This window comes from Quercus suber, unplaced genomic scaffold, assembly GCF_002906115.3.
Source record: "Quercus suber isolate HL8 unplaced genomic scaffold, Cork oak 2.0 scaffold_506, whole genome shotgun sequence".
Classification (NCBI taxonomy): domain Eukaryota; kingdom Viridiplantae; phylum Streptophyta; class Magnoliopsida; order Fagales; family Fagaceae; genus Quercus; species Quercus suber.
In genome coordinates, this window is record NW_027069955.1 from 275893 (window position 1) to 295873 (window position 19981).

General features: G+C 32.2%; 2 protein-coding genes across 2 annotated transcripts; both read left to right on the forward strand.

Moving 5' to 3' along the window:
* The first annotated feature begins 6344 nt into the window (after positions 1 to 6344).
* On the forward strand, positions 6345 to 11787 carry LOC136063272 (disease resistance-like protein DSC1). Its single transcript, XM_065763425.1, has 7 exons — positions 6345 to 7292; positions 7444 to 7716; positions 8931 to 9003; positions 9728 to 10041; positions 10459 to 10698; positions 10852 to 11124; positions 11341 to 11787. Exons 1-7 carry the CDS (start codon positions 6345 to 6347, stop codon positions 11785 to 11787), a joined length of 2568 nt encoding a protein of 855 aa, XP_065619497.1.
* Positions 11788 to 13546: 1759 nt separating this feature from the next.
* LOC112030588 (disease resistance protein RUN1-like) lies at positions 13547 to 19980 on the forward strand (the record flags this gene model as incomplete). The annotated part of the gene is made up of 3 exons (XM_065763426.1): positions 13547 to 14256; positions 18510 to 19620; positions 19777 to 19980. Coding segments are annotated over exons 1-3 (1806 nt in total), but the record flags the coding sequence as incomplete, so codon positions are not given.
* Between the last annotated feature and the right edge of the window lies 1 nt (position 19981).

Sequence of the window (19981 nt, forward strand, 5' to 3'; positions counted from 1 at the left end):
GATTTTTACACATATAAAACAAAGACATGAAAGTAAGATTAAAAAAAAAAAAAAAACAATGCATATAAAGAGATGCATGATGCATAAATGCATGACAATGAAGCATATAATGCATGAAGAGTCCTACAAAAATTGAAAGAATTAGATCAATGACCAAGAGAGTAAAAACTCAACTATAGGAACCCTTCCTCATCTAAACAAAATGATTGTTTGGAATAAGTGTCTTATGAGAAGTGAGATGAAGGTTGGAAGAATGAGAATTGAAGATGCATATAGATAAGGAGTTAAAAGCATTAAACACTTTCTTTAACAACATGCTATTTTCACTAAAATCCGGTTTACCCTTTTTAGCACAACTTCCAAGAAGCTCAAGTTTTTCTTTTCTTTTGATTCTTTTAAGAGCATGAAACTTAGAGCAATGAGGTCTTAGATGACCAAAAGCGCCACAATGGTGAAAAACAATGTGTTTAGATCCACTAGACTTTTTAGGAAGGGATCTAGCAACATTGTTTTGTTCTCTCTTCAACTTATGACATTGAGGTCTTATATGATCAATCACACCACAATGGTGGCAAGTTGGAACAAACTTAGATCCATCCAAAGCTTTAGGTTGAGACCTGAATGGAGGCTTTGACTTAATAGCATTTCTCTCCACTTTTTGGTTTCTTTTATATGGAGGAATGTACACCGATTTTTCATTTGAAGTAGAACACACAATAGGCACAAAATCGGGTACCACAAAATGATTGCAACAAAAATTTTCATCCTTTTTGGCAATAGGTTTAGCAATCAAACACTTGGCATGTATCTTAAGAGATTCATTTTCACATTTTAGCTCATCAACAAGTTTTTTAGACAAAACAAGTTTAGCATCCAAGTCCATATTCAAACATTCAAACTCTTTTAGTTTTTCAAGAGAATTTTCAGCAAGTTTCTTATATTTCTCAACCAATTTGTTGGATTTATTGAGCTTAGTAATCAAATCATCATTTTCACAAAATAACTTAGCTTAAATTCTTATGAAACCTTTTAGCCTCTTTCCTCAAGAGTTTGTCATTTTGAATTTCAACAACACCCAGAGATTCAAGTCACATGTCATCACAATTATGAGGATTAACACTCATAGAGGCATTATTACAAACACTTGGCATGTTACACTCACAAACATCCATAGAAGCATACAAAACACTATCCATTGCAATAAACACAAGGGGTTAAGGATCACACTTAGATAATGGAATGAAACAAGTGTACCCGCTCTGATACCAATTGAAAGTTCAAATAGCGTATAAAACGCCAATGAGCGTTTAGACTCCCAAATACAAAATTACCAACACAAGTTTATAATCAAACAATATATGTGCGGAACATGAAATATATGCTATATTCAAATTAGTAACATACTCTAAACCATAATCAAATACAAACACATCAGCAATTAACGGTAAAGAGAAAGGAAAGAGAGATGCAGACATAAAGATAACACGGCGATGTGTTATCGAAGAGGAAACCGAAGTACTCGGCAAAAAACCTCTCTGCTGCCCTCCAAGCGGTTAATAATCCACTAGAGAATGAAGTTGGGATACATGAATAGCAGAAGACTCTCCAAGCCTAATCTACTCAGTGCATCTAAGACTCTCTAAGCCTAATCTACCCAGTGCATCTAAGACTCTCCAAGCCTAATCTACCAAGTGCATCTAAGCCTTCCAAGTTTCTTGCTTTAATAGGGCTATACCGAACCTTGTCTTCTCTAGCGTACCAGATCCCGCAATAAGCCCATTGCATCAACCAAATGAATTGGTCCTTTCTAAACCACTTCCCAAGCACCAAAACACCTCTTCATTGATATAGGTATGATGAGATAAAGATTTGGCAAAAGTACCTCTCAAGAATATGTTAATTGAGAGGGTAAGAGTAGAGGAATTTGGAGAATCGAACGATAAAGATTGTGGATAAGTCAATCTTGTTTTTCTCTTGGGTTTCTTTCTCAAAATTCTCTCTGGAAGCTCTCAACATTTCATAGGTATAAAGGTATTTATAGTAGGGTGTATGAGGAATGCGAAAAGTCATGTTTCAACCAAACAGGGCATTTTGGCGACTTAACCTCGCGACTGGAACGAGTCGCGAGTTTAAGTTGTGAGCTAACTACCTGGCCAGATTGGAAGTTTTTTCTTGTAGTGCTGTAGCTATCATGACCTTTCAACTCCCCTGCATGCTTCACACGTGTGCCACCTTTGGCAACTTGCCAGTCACAAGGTAGTCGTAAGATCTAGTCTCAAGGCTCTTCTTGAGTGCACACATCTTGAGTTTTCTTCATACTCTCTCACACACACTACCCTTACATAAATCCTACCTAAATACAAGGTATCTAATTGCTAAATTATAAGCAAATTTGGCACGAAATAAAGCCAACACATGATTAAATAAATTTAACCTTACACTTGTGACCTAGTTTGCTTGTGAAATCCACGTGGCAGGGTTTTGGCTAAGAGTGCAATTATGAACCTCGCAACTATCTCGTGACCTTAAGGGGTGATTAGGTCACGAGTTGCACGATCTCTATATTCTACACTAAACATATTCGATGCTCATCTACCAGCACACACAAACAGCTGTGAGGCATGGCAAGGGGCTTCAAATAAGGGTTGAACAAACCCTAGAAATGAGATAAGAGGGAAGAAATTGAAGCCAAGCCTTTGTATGAAAAGAGAGACATTTTTCTGCGAAAAAAACCAAGTTCCCACCTCACATTTTCATCTCTTTCATTGCATTGATAGAGATTATGTAAACACATTCCTCATCCACAATCATAGACATTGTGAGTGAGAGAATGACATTGAAAATGTGAGAAGCCGTATCTAAATCCAAATGCTTAGGTGGCTTTCTGTTGGCAACTTAATGGTGGTGACTCAGGGAAGCTAGGTGAAGAAAAGACTCATGGAGTTGGTTGCTAGTTGGAGCTTGAAGGGCTCAAGTACATAGAGAGATATAGGCTTGGAAGGTTTATATTCATTTATGTACTGTAACTATTTATTCTAGTGGAGTTTTTAGACAAGAGGTCAAGGGTGAGAATTTTACTCCTGGTACTCGGTTTTTCCTCTTTCATAACACTTTGTGGTGTTATGTGTGGTGTGCTTGCTTTCCTCTATATTTCCTTTACCTTTCTACATTGCCATGTTTGTGTAGTGTGTAGTTAGTTAGTTTGGAAATTTGCTAAGTCATACTTGGACGATATTGATTAGTTTAGTGTTAAAATCAACTTAGCTGTAAAACTTTGTGATAAGTTTCTAAATACTTGCTAGGGATAATATAGCATACTTCACTCGTCAATTTCCTAACAACAATATGTTTGATCTTACAGAGACCAAGATGACACCAACTTGAAGAAGATATATCAGTAGGTCAACAATCTCACTCCACTTCAAATACATAGAGAAGTCTTTCAATCTAATTTTACCAGCAAAATTATTCCTCAAGATTTTTGTAGAGCCAGATGTACTTATCTCTTGCTTTTGCTCCAACAAATTGTACACCTAAAAAAGAAACAACAACAACACACATGGATCCCATCAAATTTTGTATTTTGTTTTGTTATAAATATGTACTAAGTGACTACATTTTAGAACTATCATAAACAGATAAAAGCTATGTTCGTTCTTCTAAAAAAAAACCCACATCCATTTTTAGTTGAATTTAACCCACATCCATTTTTATTTCCATAAAAAATGTTACATTCAGTTTCTTGGTTTTAAAGGTAGTTGTTAAATCCTTAATTTAAGCTCTTTTTGACTATTATTATGGATGTGTAGTAAATGGCTAAATATTAGGATTAAAGATAAGTAGATAACTCCCATAAATAAATCATTTTTTTTTCTTAAAAGTATATAAGAAACAATTGAGAAAAGAGGTGTAAGTAAAAGTTTGGATTAATGAATCATTTCAAAATGAAGAATTCTTTTTCTATACTTCACTAAAAAGGAAAAAAAAAAAGGTTTAGATATGCCCACAAATATCAGATTGAATTCAGTACTAGTAATAAAAAGGAATAGATAAGAACTTTAACAATTTTAACTTAGTAATACTATTATTTAAGCACATTTGATATTTTAGATGTTAGACTCGATCCAAATGGGTGTTAAAAAACAAAAACTGCTTCTAATAAAGAGTAACAAGACATGATACAATTGTTTCTCAAAAAAAAGAAAAAGGGACATGATTCAATTGTCCTTGCACTCTAGCACGCTTATTTATCAGGGACAGTAAAATGCACGGGACTAACATGGGCTTAAATTTGATTGTAACTACAAAATTTTACATTAAAAAAAATTGTGAAAAAACAATATAATATATTAGTACTAGCTCTAGTGGGTAAACAAATTTTACTGGCTAACTAGAACTTGAACTTGGCCTTACAAAAAGGCATGATTTTGTTTTAAAGTGTGTCAAATGAGTCTGACAAATTTAATCTAATTTTATGTAGAAATGAGTTTGGAAAATAAAATTTAGACATTTTCTAAATTATATTTTGGTCACATTCATCTAACAATTCATAACCTAAATCTAAATATATTCTCAAAATTTCTACCTAAAATAATAATTTAATAATTTAAAGAGGTGTAACTTATTTCTCCTATTTTACAAACTCTTACTTAAATAAACTTAGCACATGCGTCCATTTTTACTAAAATTTTATTACAATTGCACATATTATTACAATTCTTACATGTAATTTGTTCAAAATTCGTTCAACTTTTTTAATGTCTTAATACACCCTATCTATGACAATGAAAGATCTATGACTTAATGTGTATGTATGTGCAACAGCCGCTATAAATTTAATTTAATTTTATGTAGAAATGAGCTTGGAAAATACAGTGATGGCTTATACCGATGACATTGAATGTCGTCTAGAATGATGGAGATATTATGAGCTTTCCTAAGAAGACAAAGAGAAGACAATGAAAGCAAAAATATTCGATTGACAAGACGTCTTGCCAATTACTCAATACAAAGACAACAAACTTTGGGTGGTAAATACATTTTAGTGGGAAGTCCGGCAAATTTAAATGAAGATGTTGTGTATTCTAATTCAACATCAACAAACTCATCACTAATACCACCTAATCACGAGGTTGGACGAAGTCGCTGGCTTACACATATAAGTAACTTGGCACACAATATGCCAGTTGAGCAAAGTTATGCAAGAAGCATGGCGAGCTTATAGTTTTGTATCTCTAAACAATCTTCATTTCTTAAAATATTATTATTTTGAGGAAATCTATAGTTTTTGGCATGTTAGTTGTATGTCAATGTTGACAAAGATACTAACTTAATGTTTATATATTAAATTTACGTCTCCCTCCAATGTATCCAACTATAAAGGCAAATGATTTTGAGGCTGGACAAAATCATAAATTCTAATGTCAATGATGGTAAGTTTTATATAATATATTTATAAAGCTTTCACCAGTATTTTTTTATATATAATTACACTAGTTGAGCATTTTATATAATTACATTTCAGTTACAAAAGGAATTGAATGAAGGGGTTGAAAATATAGTTGAGCAAAACCAAGGGGATGCCTATAGAGAACTAGGTTTGTTACTCGATGCCACCATTTTTATTTCAAATTTCATGTTTATCCTTCTATAAAGCTTTCACCATTATTTTTTTTTATATATAATTAAATCAATTGAGCATTTTATATAATTACATTGCAATTACATAAAGAATTGAAGGGGTTGAAAATATAGCTGAGCAAAACCAAGAGGATGCCTACAGAGAACAAGGTTCGTTCCTCAATGTCACCATTTTTTAATCGAATTTCACATTTATCCTTATAAATTTTTTAATTTTTTTACACAGTGCATATTCAAAACTTTATTAGTATTTCACTATATCATATTTGGTACAAATTTTAGTATTGAATTTAATTAAATCACTAATTGTTTCCTGAAAACTAAAATTAGGTGTTGACAACACATGTGATGGTATTCCACATGTAATAAATTGTATGCAAGGGAGATATAATTGTGCAAAAAACTATAAAGAAGGAAGAGAGGTCATAAGGTACCAACTACCACAACCAAAAATATGTTGATTTTGTAATGCCCGTTTACCGTGAGACATCCTCAATATATTGCAATAATGGAAAAATATCTTATGCTTTGTGTGTGACAGTTACACTAAATTTGAAACTCAATTTATCAAGAGAATTATTAAAGTGATATTAGGTACTAAATTGAATCGCACTTAGTTATTTGTTACTAAACACCCAGTTGGAATAGATTCTCATGCGGATGCTATAAAATTGCTTTTAGATATGAAGTCAAATGATGTTCACATGGTAGGGATTCATGGTCTTGGAGGAGTAGGTAAGACTACAATTGCAAAGGCTATTTATAACAGAATCGCTAATTGTTTTGAATTGAGTTGCTATCTAAAGGATGTTAGAGAAAAGTCGGGAACAAATGATGACATAATCAAACTACAAGAGATGCTTCTTTCTAAGATCTCACAGGGCACATATGTAAAGGTAGACAGTGTACCTAAAGGAATTATTATGATAAAGGAAAGGCTTTGTCGTACAAGACTTTTTTTAATTCTTGACAATGTAGATGAGTCAGAAGTGATGGTAAATTTGCTTGGAGAATGTAATTGGCTTGCTTTAGGAAGTAGAGTTATTATAGCAACAAGAGACAAACAGGTGCTAACCACTTTTGGAAAAGATCATCAAATTTATGAGCGTAAGGAATTGAATCAATTTGAATCTCATGAACTCTTCAACATGTATACCTTCCAAAAAATTGAACTTGAGAAAGATTATTCAGAAGTTGCAGAGCAAATCATACATTATGCCAATGGCCTTCCATTAGCTCTTAAAATAATAGGTTCTAATTTGTGTGGAAAAAGTATATGTGAATGGAAAAGTGCGTTAGAAAAGTATAAAAACATCCCTCACGAAAAAATTCAAGAAAAGCTCAAAATAAGTTATGACGGACATGGAAAGACCGAAAAGGATATTTTTCTGGATATTGCATGTTTCTTTAAGGGATTCAATAGGAGCTATGTAGTGAGTATATTAGAAGCTTGCAAATTATATCCGGGTTATGGAATTGGAAGACTTGTTGATAAGTGTCTCATAACTGTTGGCCAATCTGGAAATTTGTGGATGCATGACTTACTTCAACAAATGGGGAGAGAAATTGTTCAACAAGAATCAGAAGAGCTTGGCAAACGTAGCAGGATATGGTGTTTTGATGATGCTTATGAAATACTAACTACAAATATGGTATAAGCTCTTTTGTATCTTTTTTTTTTTCCATTCATTTTTTTTCTTTTTAATGTGGAAGAAAATTTAATTTAATTTGTATAAGTTTGTTTAATTTTTAAAAATTTGCATAGTTCTATTATTTAGTGTAACTATTGCTTTGTTCAACTAGGGATCAAGTAAAATTCGGGGCATTATGTGCTACTCACCTCAGCTGATAAGAATGCCAGTAGATGCTAAAGCTTTTGAAAAGATGAAATATCTGAAAATTCTTATGGTTCCTAATGTATGCATTTGTGAAGAACTCAAATATCTCCCTAATGGGTTAACTTTGCTTCAATGGCCTGAATTTCCATTTTCCTTGCCATCCAAATATTATCCTCAACAACTTGTTGCACTTGAGATGTCAAATAGTCTTATTAGATTGGAGAGAACAATCAAATTGGTATGAGTATTAGTATTTATAAATTATAATTTCTTTAAAATTTATTTGAATGTTGGTCAAAAATAAATTTTGTTTTTTTTTTCTTCTACAGGGAATCCAGCTAAAATATTTAAAATATATTGATTTCAGCAGGTGTGAGTTCATTATAGAATTACCTAAGTTGTGTGCCCCAAGCCTAGAAAAAATGTGAACGGTTTTAGACCCCTTAAACACACAGATTGCGTAGCCTAGATTAATTAGCCAAGTTGTTACTTAGTCAAATTAAGCAATTCTAGGTTAAAACAATCCAAACAATCATATCAAGATATAAAGCAGCGGAAAATAAATAACACAAGATATGATCACCCAGGAAACCACACGGTAAAAACCTGGGGAGGATTTGATCCACCGATCCTCAAGGCTAACCTGAATTCACTATGAAAGAATTGAAGTTCGTACAAAAGGACTACAAGCTCCCCGCTCGACTTCCTAATGTATGAAAGATCTATGACTTAATGTGTATGTATGTGCAACAGCCGCTATAAATTTAATTTAATTTTATGTAGAAATGAGCTTGGAAAATACAGTGATGGCTTATACCGATGACATTGAATGTCGTCTAGAATGATGGAGATATTATGAGCTTTCCTAAGAAGACAAAGAGAAGACAATGAAAGCAAAAATATTCGATTGACAAGACGTCTTGCCAATTACTCAATACAAAGACAACAAACTTTGGGTGGTAAATACATTTTAGTGGGAAGTCCGGCAAATTTAAATGAAGATGTTGTGCATTCTAATTCAACATCAACAAACTCATCACTAATACCACCTAATCACGAGGTTGGACGAAGTCGCTGGCTTACACATATAAGTAACTTGGCACACAATATGCCAGTTGAGCAAAGTTATGCAAGAAGCATGGCGAGCTTATAGTTTTGTATCTTTAAACAATCTTCATTTCTTAAAATATTATTATTTTGAGGAAATCTATAGTTTTTGGCATGTTAGTTGTATGTCAATGTTGACAAACATACTAACTTAATGTTTATATATTAAATTTACGTCTCCCTCCAATGTATCCAACTATAAAGGCAAATGATTTTGAGGCTGGACAAAATCATAAATTCTAATGTCAATGATGGTAAGTTTTATATAATATATTTATAAAGCTTTCACCAGTATTTTTTATATATAATTACACTAGTTGAGCATTTTATATAATTACATTTCAGTTACAAAAGGAATTGAATGAAGGGGTTGAAAATATAGTTGAGCAAAACCAAGGGGATGCCTATAGAGAACAAGGTTTGTTACTCAATGCCACCATTTTTATTTCAAATTTCATGTTTATCCTTCTATAAAACTTTCACCATTATTATTTTTTATATATAATTAAATCAATTGAGCATTTTATATAATTACATTGCAATTACATAAAGAATTGAAGGGGTTGAAAATATAGTTGAGCAAAACCAAGAGGATGCCTACAGAGAACAAGGTTTGTTCCTCAATGTCACCATTTTTTAATCGAATTTCACATTTATCCGTATAAATTTTTTAATTTGTTTACACAGTGCATATTCAAAACTTTATTAGTATTTCACTATATCATATTTGGTACAAATTTTAGTATTGAATTTAATTAAATCACTAATTGTTTCCTGAAAACTAAAATTAGGTGTTGACAACACATGTGATGGTATTCCACATGTAATAAATTGTATGCAAGGGAGATATAATTGTGCAAAAAACTATAAAGAAGGAAGAGAGGTCATAAGGTACCAACTACCACAACCAAAAATATGTTGATTTTGTAATGCCCGTTTATCGTGAGACATCCTCAATATATTGCAATAATGGAAAAATATCTTATGCTTTGTGTGTGACAGTTACACTAAATTTGAAACTCAATTTATCAAGAGAATTATTAAAGTGATATTAGGTACTAAATTGAATCGCACTTAGTTATTTGTTACTAAACACCTAGTTGGAATAGATTCTCATGCGGATGCTATAAAATTGCTTTTAGATATGAAGTCAAATGATGTTCGCATGGTAGGGATTCATGGTCTTGGAGGAGTAGGTAAGACTACAATTGCAAAGGCTATTTATAACAGAATCGCTAATTGTTTTGAATTGAGTTGCTATCTAAAGGATGTTAGAGAAAAGTCGGGAACAAATGATGACATAATCAAACTACAAGAGATGCTTTTTTCTAAGATCTCACAGGGCACATATGTAAAGGTAGACAGTGTACCTAAAGGAATTATTATGATAAAGGAAAGGCTTTGTCGTACAAGACTTCTTTTAATTCTTGACAATGTGGATGAGTCAGAAGTGATGGTAAATTTGCTTGGAGAATGTAATTGGCTTGCTTTAGGAAGTAGAGTCATTATAGCAACAAGAGACAAACAGGTGCTAACCACTTTTGGAAAAGATCATCAAATTTATGAGCGTAAGGAATTGAATCAATTTGAATCTCATGAACTCTTCAACCTGTATACCTTCCAAAAAATTGAACTTGAGAAAGATTATTTAGAAGTTGCAGAGTAAATCATACATTATGCCAATGGCCTTCCATTAGCTCTTAAAATAATAGGTTCTAATTTGTGTGGAAAAAGTATATGTGAATGGAAAAGTGCGTTAGAAAAGTATAAAAACATCCCTCACGAAAAAATTCAAGAAAAGCTCAAAATAAGTTATGACGGACTTGGAAAGACTGAAAAGGATATTTTTCTGGATATTGCATGTTTCTTTAAGGGATTCAATAGGAGCTATGTAGTGAGTATATTAGAAGCTTGCAAATTATATCCGGGTTATGGAATTGGAAGACTTATTGGTAAGTGTCTCATAACTGTTGGTCAATCTGGAAATTTGTGGATGCATGACTTACTTCAACAAATGGGGAGAGAAATTGTTCAACAAGAATCAGAAGAGCTTGGCAAACGTAGCAGGATATGGTGTTTTGATGATGCTTATGAAATACTAAGTACAAATATGGTATAAGCTCTTTTGTATCTTTTTTTTTTCCCATTGATTTTTTTTTTCTTTTTAATGTGGAAGAAAATTTAATTTAATTTGTATAAGTTTGTTTAATTTTTAAAAATTTGCATAGTTCTATTATTTAGTGTAACTATTGCTTTGTTCAACTAGGGATCAAGTAAAATTCGGGGCATTATGTGCTACTCACCTCAGCTGATAAGAATGCCAGTAGATGCTAAAGCTTTTGAAAAGATGAAATATCTGAAATTTCTTATGGTTCCTAATGTATGCATTTGTGAAGAACTCAAATATCTCCCTAATGGGTTAACTTTGCTTCAATGGCCTGAATTTCCATTTTCCTTGCCATCCAAATATTATCCTCAACAACTTGTTGCACTTGAGATGTCAAATAGTCTTATTAGATTGGAGAGAACAATCAAATTGGTATGAGTATTAGTATTTATAATTATAATTTCTTTAAAATTTATTTGAATGTTGGTCGAAAATAAATTTTGTTTTTTTTTTCTTCTACAGGGAATCCAGCTAAAATATTTAAAATATATTGATTTTAGCAGGTGTGAGTTCATTATAGAATTACCTAAGTTGTGTGCCCCAAGCCTAGAAAAAATGGATCTTTCCTTTTGTCAAAATTTTGTTAAGGTTCATGAGTTTGTTGGGTTTCTTCATAAGCTCCAAATATGGAAACTCCGAGGTTGTGGAAAACTTCAAATTCTTCCAAACAACCTCAAGTTAAAATCTCTTAATGAGTTTGTTCTTATGGACTGCTTAGGACTTGAGAAGTTTCCTAATATTGATCCAGAAATGAAATGTTTAGGGGAATTAAATTTATGTGGGAGTGGTATTGGAGAGTTGCCTTCATCAATCAAGTACCTCACTAGGCTTTATAGCTTAGACTTAAAGGATTGTAAAATCCTTAGTTATCTTCCCGATGACATCTATAAATTACAACTTCTTACTATACTAGATATTCCCACTGCCAAATTGAGACAGACATCTGATTATTTCGATGGCTTTTCGAGAATTGGATTTTTGATGTTGGATTTCGTGAGTTTTAGGGGCAATAAAAATATAAGTGAATTAGATTAAATCACTAATTGTTTCCTTAAAACTAAAATTAGGTGTTGACAACACATGTGATGGTATTGCACATGTAATAAATTGTATGCAAGGGAGATATAATTGTGCAAAAAACCATAAAGAAGGTAGAGAGGTTATAAGGTACCAACTACCACAACCAAAAACATGTTGCTTTTGTAATGCCCGTTTGTCGAGAGACATCCTCAATATATTGCAATAATGGAAAAATATCTTTACCCAATTTACCAATTTGTCCTGAATTAATGGAGCTTATTTGTGAGCAAACACTGTGAGGTGGACATTTCAGGCATTATATATGGTTTTATAACAACATGTTTGCATTTTCCTCAACGGGTGTGCATGTGAATGACAGCGTAGCCTCCAATAGTCGGGGAATATATATATTTTGTGCTCAAGGTGCCACTTATCATAGAATTGGTGGTCTTTTACCACCTACACCTCATAGTGTGCGGCATCTACAATTGTATATCTACAATACCGATCTTGAAATACAATGTAGAATAAAACCGAATCTCTCTAATATAGTAAATTAGTAATATTTCATATTTCTCTATATACTTGAAGTGGAGTGAGATTGGTAAATAGTATGTTTTTCAAATGCCGTTCATGAACTAAAAAGTCTAGACTTAGACCTCATTTGGTTCCCCAAAAGCAAAGGAAAAGAAAGAAAAGAAAATTTCAATTTCAACTTATAAAATGGCATCTCATTTACTTAGAGGCCTCCAAATAATATATTTTTAAATATTTTATTTTATTTTATAATTAAGGTCATATGATAATCCACGGGATAACCTTTTTTTTTTTTTTTTTTTTTTTGGAGAAAGAAAACTGGGAACTTTTAGTGAAAAAAAAAAACTTTTATATTTTCCATACTTGCAAAATATTCAGAAAATCAAATATTAGTAGCTATATCATCAATTAAATGTTTAACTTTTAAGTTTTTAATCTAAAATTATCCATCAAAAATAGGTTTATGGATTGAATAGTAAATAAAATTCAATTGGCATGAAATTTGACATGTGTGTTAAGGATATACAGTATATGTAATCTAACAGTTAGATTTTCAAAATATGTAATTGTGTTAATTTTTTTAGTGAGAATTGTAGCCAATTTGAAAACTAATATTCCGTTTGGTTTGTATGGGAGATGAAAGAAAGGGATAGAAAGGAGGGAAAAGTAAGGGAAGGGAAGAGAAGAAAAGAGTGTAGTAAATAAGCATAGAAGGATTGCATTAATACAATTTCTTGGAAAGAAAAGTCTTCTTGAAAAAGTAATAACTGGTGGAATTTTATGAAGGATTGTGGTAAAAAAGAAAAATGCTATGTTTAGAATATTTTTACAATAAATCTTAAGTGATAGGTTGTAATGAGTTGTTATTAGTAGGAAAAAAAAATATATTTTAACACTAAGTTCAAATTAGAACCAATAACAACATACCACCTATGATTTTTTTATAAAAGCGTTGTGAAAATGTTGTGAACGTTGCACTTCAAACTAAGAAATTTTTTATAATACAGCCTTTAGTCAAACTTGGTGGTTGTGAGAAACGTATGAAACTCCATAAAAAGAGGAGAAGAAGAAGAAAAGTATGAAATATTGGTGAGATGGTTAAATTGTGTATTTACACTTTTTAATGGAAAACTGAAAACGTGTGGGATTGTCACAACTCATATATAACCTATGGATCAAGAAGGTTTCTATAATACAACCTTTAGTCAAAATTGGTGGTGGTGAGAAAAGTATGAAACTTCATTAAAAGAAGAAGAAGAAGAAGAAAAGTATGAAATATTGGTGTCAAATTGTGTTTTCACACTTTTTAATGGAAAACTGAAAACGTGTGGGACCATCACAACTCATATATAACCTATGGATCACATATAGTTTTGTCATTAAATTCATTTTGTTTCACATTTCATTGTATCTTTCTTCTCTCTACATTTTCTCCACTCTTTGATCATAGATTCCAATGGCTCTCCAAATCAATGATGGAGCCTCTTCTTCTTTCACTCCCCAATTCATCTACGATGTTTTCTTAAGTTTCAGAGGTGAAGATACTCGCTATAATTTTACCGGTCATTTATATCAAGCTTTATGTGATAAAGGTTTTAACACTTTTATCGATAATGACCTTCAGAGAGGAGAAGAAATTTCAATGAAACTTCTTAATGCTATTGAATTGTCAATGATTTCGATTGTTGTGTTCTCTGAAAATTATGCATCTTCTAGTTGGTGCTTAGATGAGCTAGTAAAGATTCTTGAGTGTAGGAATAATGGACAGTTAGTTCTACCTATATTTTACAAAGTAGATCCATCAGAAATACGTAAACAAAAGGAGAAGTTTGGAGTAGCGTTAGCTCAACATGAAGAAAATTTAAAGGATAGCCTGGAGAAGGTTCAGAGGTGGAGGACAGCTTTGACTAAAGCAACTAACTTGTCTGGGTTGCATTACAAGGAGGGGTATGTAACTATTCATTGTCTTCTATAAGTTAGAGTTTAATAGTTTTGTTATAGGAGTCACCAAAAAAAAAAAAAAAAAACTATTTTTCATAGAATCTTCTGTTACTAAGGTAGTTAAGTTATAAAAATCGACGGTAGAAATTAAAAAAAAAAGAAATTAACTCCATATAATTTTACCATTTCTGACTATAAATTTTCGTGTGCTTTTATGAGTTACAAACTTTAAATCATCTTCAAGCAATGTCTGGATAGCACTGATGTGCATCTAGCATTTGAGTTTATTTATTTATTTATTTTAAAGACTAGCACCTCTTGCACTCCCATGAACAGTAACTCACACATGAACAATAACTTTTTATTATTATTTTTTATTGTTTTCAGTTTTCAGTAGGCCCAATCATGGATTAGAAAAAGGTTACGAGGGAATTAGGATTTCATCATCTTTGGCAAACCCCAATCATTAATGACAAAAAAATTCACATAAGAAATATACAAAAGCTCAAAACTACATTAATATGTAAAAAATATACTAGTATTTATTCAGTATTAATAAAATATAAACTTCAGTCAAAAAAATATAAGAACAAAAAAAAAAAAAAAACTGTTTTTAATGTATTTCAACTCAATTATATGTGATCTATCAAAATGAAAAAATGGCATTCGATCTTGTTTTTAACTCTAAAAAAAAATCTATAATTAATTTTGTTTAAAGTTTAGGAGAAAACCACATTTTCGTCCCTACATTTTTTAGGTGATTCCCACTTTGGTTTCTATCTTTTATTTTCACTGCTTTTAGTCCCTTTTTAGAAAAACGCCATCCATTTTTGTCCTTTCTGTCAGTGCCCTAATGGTAAAGTCCTAGGTGGCAGATGGAACTATTAAAATAAATAAATAAAAAAATTATTTTGGCATTAAAAAATGCAATGTTAGCATCTCAATTAAAAAAATTAATTTATTAATTTTAACTAAATAAAAAAATTAAAATAGAATTAAAAACAAAAAATTACATAAATTGAGATCTAAGTGTGTCTTAAACAAGAATACAAACCCAAATCTAACACACAAACACACTCTCTTTCACTTCTAGGTTTTTCTCTTTCATTTATACTCCACACCCCCACCCTATCATAACTTTTACTTAAGTTAACCTCAAAATCAAAACCCTCCATTTTCTTTTAAAAACACACACACACACACACACACACACACACATCAACCTGAAAAGCCCCAAACTTAAAAAAGCTCTCTCTCTCTCTCTCTCTCTCTCTCAATTGGGGTCCGTTGGATTGAACTTATTGTTGCTGAAACTGAAAATCTGAAAATTGAAAATATCTGTAGCAAAATAATTTTAAATGTGTAAATAGTACCGTGGGACCCATTTTTAATATTTTTTAGTGCGTAAACAGTGCCAACAGTGCATGAACAGTGTTTTTGTCTCCTGAAGTAAAATCATGTGATTTACTGTTCACTTTCCGAAAAAAAAAAAAAAAAAAAAGAAAAAGCAGCAAAACGCAAAACGTGCTCAGCAAAAACGCTGAGTCCAAACGGCCTCTTGGACTCACAGGTTTTCAGTTTCTCTCTCTCTCTCTCTCTCTCTCTCTCCTCTCTCTCTCTCTCTCTCTCTCTCTCTCTCTCTCTCTCTCTCTCTCTCTCTATGTAAATCAGACACATCTAAGCAAAAAAGTGTCCTCAACAAAAATTTTCCAAAGCTTAGAGGGGATTTTGAAGAAACTTGCAATCGCCTCTCCGATCTCTCTCTCGGTGCGAGAGATCGCCACCGTGTACTTTCCTGGTGAGACAACCCTAGCCAATCGAGTCTTCTCCGCTGAGTTTCCTTCCCTCTCCACTAGCCTCTTTAATAACCTCACCCGTGAGATTCTCATCCAGCTTCTCAAATCATCGAGGGCATCGCCATGACCAAATGCTCCGCCGAGAAACTATTCAAGTTCCTCTAATCTTTAGCAACCTCACGCGTGCGAGTACTTGCTCTCTCCCTCCATCTCTAGTCTTTACTTTTCTTGGACTCACACATTCAATCTCTGTTCTTCGATCTGTGATGGTGTGAGGGTTTGAGTTGTTTGATGGTTAATATATCTGAGCTATGGTTGAAATTGGTTTTAAGGTTGGTTGTGATGGATCTGGGTTCAGTAGTGGTGGATCTAGGGAAGAAGAACAAGAAAAGGAATGGAGATCTTGGGTGTGGCCTGTTATGGGACTTTGATGATTTTGTTAGGTTTGAGAAAATGGGGGCTTTGGGATTTATGAATTTGTATTTGAGCTAAATTTTTGGATTTATTTTGGTTTGTTTCCTAAGAAAATATAGGTTTATGGGTTTGCTAGAGATTGGTTTGTGTACTGGGTTTATGGTTTGACTTGTTGGAGAATTCGATGTTGTATGGCTGATTAGTTATTCAATTATGGACTTTGTGAAAATCATGTGGATTAGTGATTTGCTAGAGAATTCGGTGTTGAATGGTTGTTGTTGTTGTTGTTGTTTTTTTTTTTTTTTTTTTTTTTAATTTCTAGGTTTGTGTTCTTTGATCTGGGTCTGTGTTCTTGTTGTTCTTGGTCAAGACACACTTAGATCTCAATTTATGTGATTTTTGGTTTTTAATTCTGTTTTTAATTTTTTTTTTATTTAGTTAAAATTAATAAGTTAATTTTTTTGATTTAGATGCTGACGTGGCATTTTTTAATGCCTAAATAAAATTTATTATTATTATTTTAATAGTTCCGTCTGCCACCTAGGACTTTACCGTTAGGGCACTGACGGAAATGACTAAAATGGATGACATTTTTCTAAATAGGGACTAAAAGTGGTAAAAAAAAAGAAAAAAGATAGAGACCAAAATGGAAATCGCCTAAAAATATAGAGACAAAAATGTGGTTTTTGCCTAAATTTTAATAGCAATTTCTCTTTCAATATACATATCAATCTCCACTATAATATTTATGACCAAAAGTCCTCATTTTGTAGTTACAATAAATCTTAGATAAGTAAGTACAATCACAAACCACTCTAAAAACAAGTTGATAAACTATTGAATTTTCAGTCCCTACCATCTATTTGTACAATTATTGTTTTAAAAAAAAACTTTAGAGTGTTATACTACATTACGCCCATAATGATAAACTTTTGTTTATAATAATAATTTTCCATGATATGTAAAATCTTGTAAGTAATTTTTCTCTCAACAAACAAATATCATCGATTCTAAAAAATCATTGATCTCTTGAAGATGTAATGCTAAGTTAAGAATAGTCAACTTTATTGTATGCTCAGTAAAACCATAAATTAATTCTTTTATTTGATAATCTATTCAATAATGACATTCAAAGAAACTTCATTGCATGCTCACTAAAACGATTATTTAGCTCTTTTAATTGAGAGTCTATTGTAGCTCACCAAAAAAAAAAATCTACTCACTCATGAAATCCAATTGTAAAGTAGTCTTAGAGATGAATTAATTACACCATCGCACAGCCTTGGTGCGATGGTCACTTCACAAGTATAAATGCTTGTAGGGTGTGGGGGGCAAGGGTCAGGGTTCAAGTCTCCAGGAGGGAGTTTTACACACATATACACTTAGATTATGATAGAGTAGAAATCCTATCTTGTATTAAAAAAAAAGAAAGAAGATAAATTAATTACCTAAGTTAAAATGCAACACATTTTTGAATTAATTCCCAATTACACCAATCAAATTTTAATGATTTAATTAATGAAACCATCAATTCACAAATCAATAAATCACAAATCAACCACCTTGGACCCTTGGTACGGTGGTCACTCCACAAGTATAAGTGCTTGTGAGGTGTGGGGCAAGGCCCGAAATTCAAGTCTCTAAGAGGGAGTTTCACACACATATATACTTAGATTAGGCTTCAGTATAATTTCTATCTTGTATCTAAAAAACCAAGAGTCACAAATCATAAAGCATGCAATAAAAGTATTAGAGAAATAACACAATGTTATGGTGAGGAAGTGAAAAAATTTGATAGAGAACAGCTCTAATTGAATTAAAAAAAAAAAAAAATTTACAAAGGCAACACAACCCAAATAAGACACTTCACTATATGAATAGAAGTTACAAATCCGGTACAAGATGCTTGCCCCTAGGCACTACTGATTAGATGAACTTACTATTCCAACCCACAATAACTTTTGTACTCTTCGTACATGAACAACCCATCAATGTATAATTTCAAATTATCTAACTTATTATATGTTTCTTATGCTTTGTGTGTGACAGATATACTGAATCTGAAACTCAATTTATCCAGAGAATTATTAAAGAGATATTAGGTACTAAATTGAATCGCACTCAGTTATTTGTTACTAAATACCCAATTGGAATAGATTCTCGTGCGGATGCTATAGAATTGCTTTTAGATATGAAGTCAAATGATGTTCGCATGGTTGGGATTCATGGTCTTGGAGGAGTAGGTAAGACTACAATTGCAAAGGCTATATATAACAGAATTGCTAATTGTTTTGAATTGAGTTGCTTTCTAGAGGATGTCAGAGAAAAGTCGGGAACAAATGATGACATAATCAAACTACAAGAGATGCTTCTTTCTAAGATCTCACAGGGCACATATGTAAAGGTAGACAGTGTACCTAAAGGAATTATTATGATAAAGGAAAGGCTTTGTCATACAAGACTTCTTTTAATTCTTGACAATGTGGATGAGTCAGAGGTGATGGTAAATTTGCTTGGAGAATGTAATTGGTTTGCTTTAGGAAGTAGAGTCATTATAACAACAAGAGACAAACAGGTGCTAACCACTTTTGGAAAAGATCATCAAATTTATGAGCTTAAAGAATTGAATCAATTTGAATCTCATGAACTCTTCAACCTGTATGCCTTCCAAAAAATTGAACTTGAGAAAGATTATTCAGAAGTTGCAGAGCAAATCATACATTATGCCAATGGCCTTCCATTAGCTCTTAAAATAATAGGTTCTGATTTGTGTGGAAAAAGTATATGTGAATGGAAAAGTGCGTTAGAAAAGTATAAAAACATCCCTCACGAAAAAATTCAAGAAAAGCTCAAAATAAGTTATGATGGACTTGGAAAGACCGAAAAGGATATTTTTCTGGATATTGCATGTTTCTTTAAGGGATTCAATAGGAGCTATGTAGTGAGTATATTAAAAGCTTGCAAATTATATCCGGGTTATGGAATTGGAAGACTTATTGATAAGTGTCTCATAACTGTTGGTCAATCTGGAAATTTGTGGATGCATGACTTACTTCAACAAATGGGGAGAGAAATTGTTCAACAAGAATCAGAAGAGCTTGGCAAACGTAGCAGGATATGGTGTTTTGATGATGCTTATGAAATATTGACTACAAATATGGTATAAGCTCTTTTGTATCTTTTTTTTTTTTTTTCCAATTGATTTTTTTTCTTTTTAATGTGGAAGAAAATTTAATTTAATTTGTATAAGTTTGTTTAATTTTTAAAAATTTGCATAGTTCTATTATTTAGTGTAACTATTGCTTTGTTCAACTAGGGATCAAGTAAAATTCGAGGCATTATGTGCTACTCACCTCAGCTGATAACAATGCCAGTAGAAGCTAAAGCTTTTGAAAAGATGAAATATCTCAAATTTCTTATGGTTCGTAATGTACGCATTTGTGAAGAACTCAAATATCTCCCTAATGGGTTAACTTTGCTTCAATGGCCTGAATTTCCATTTTCCTTGCCATCCAAATATT

Excerpts from the sequence above, each read along its gene's own strand:
- LOC136063272 (XM_065763425.1), top strand. The coding sequence starts at position 6,345 with ATGGTAGGGATTCATGGTCTTGGAGGAGTAGGTAAGACTACAATTGCA. Across the intron at positions 10,042-10,458 it reads TGGATGAGTCAGAAGTGATG|GGATTCAATAGGAGCTATGT; the intron begins GTAAATTTGCTT and ends TGTTTCTTTAAG. Across the intron at positions 11,125-11,340 it reads TGGAGAGAACAATCAAATTG|GTTCATGAGTTTGTTGGGTT; the intron begins GTATGAGTATTA and ends AATTTTGTTAAG.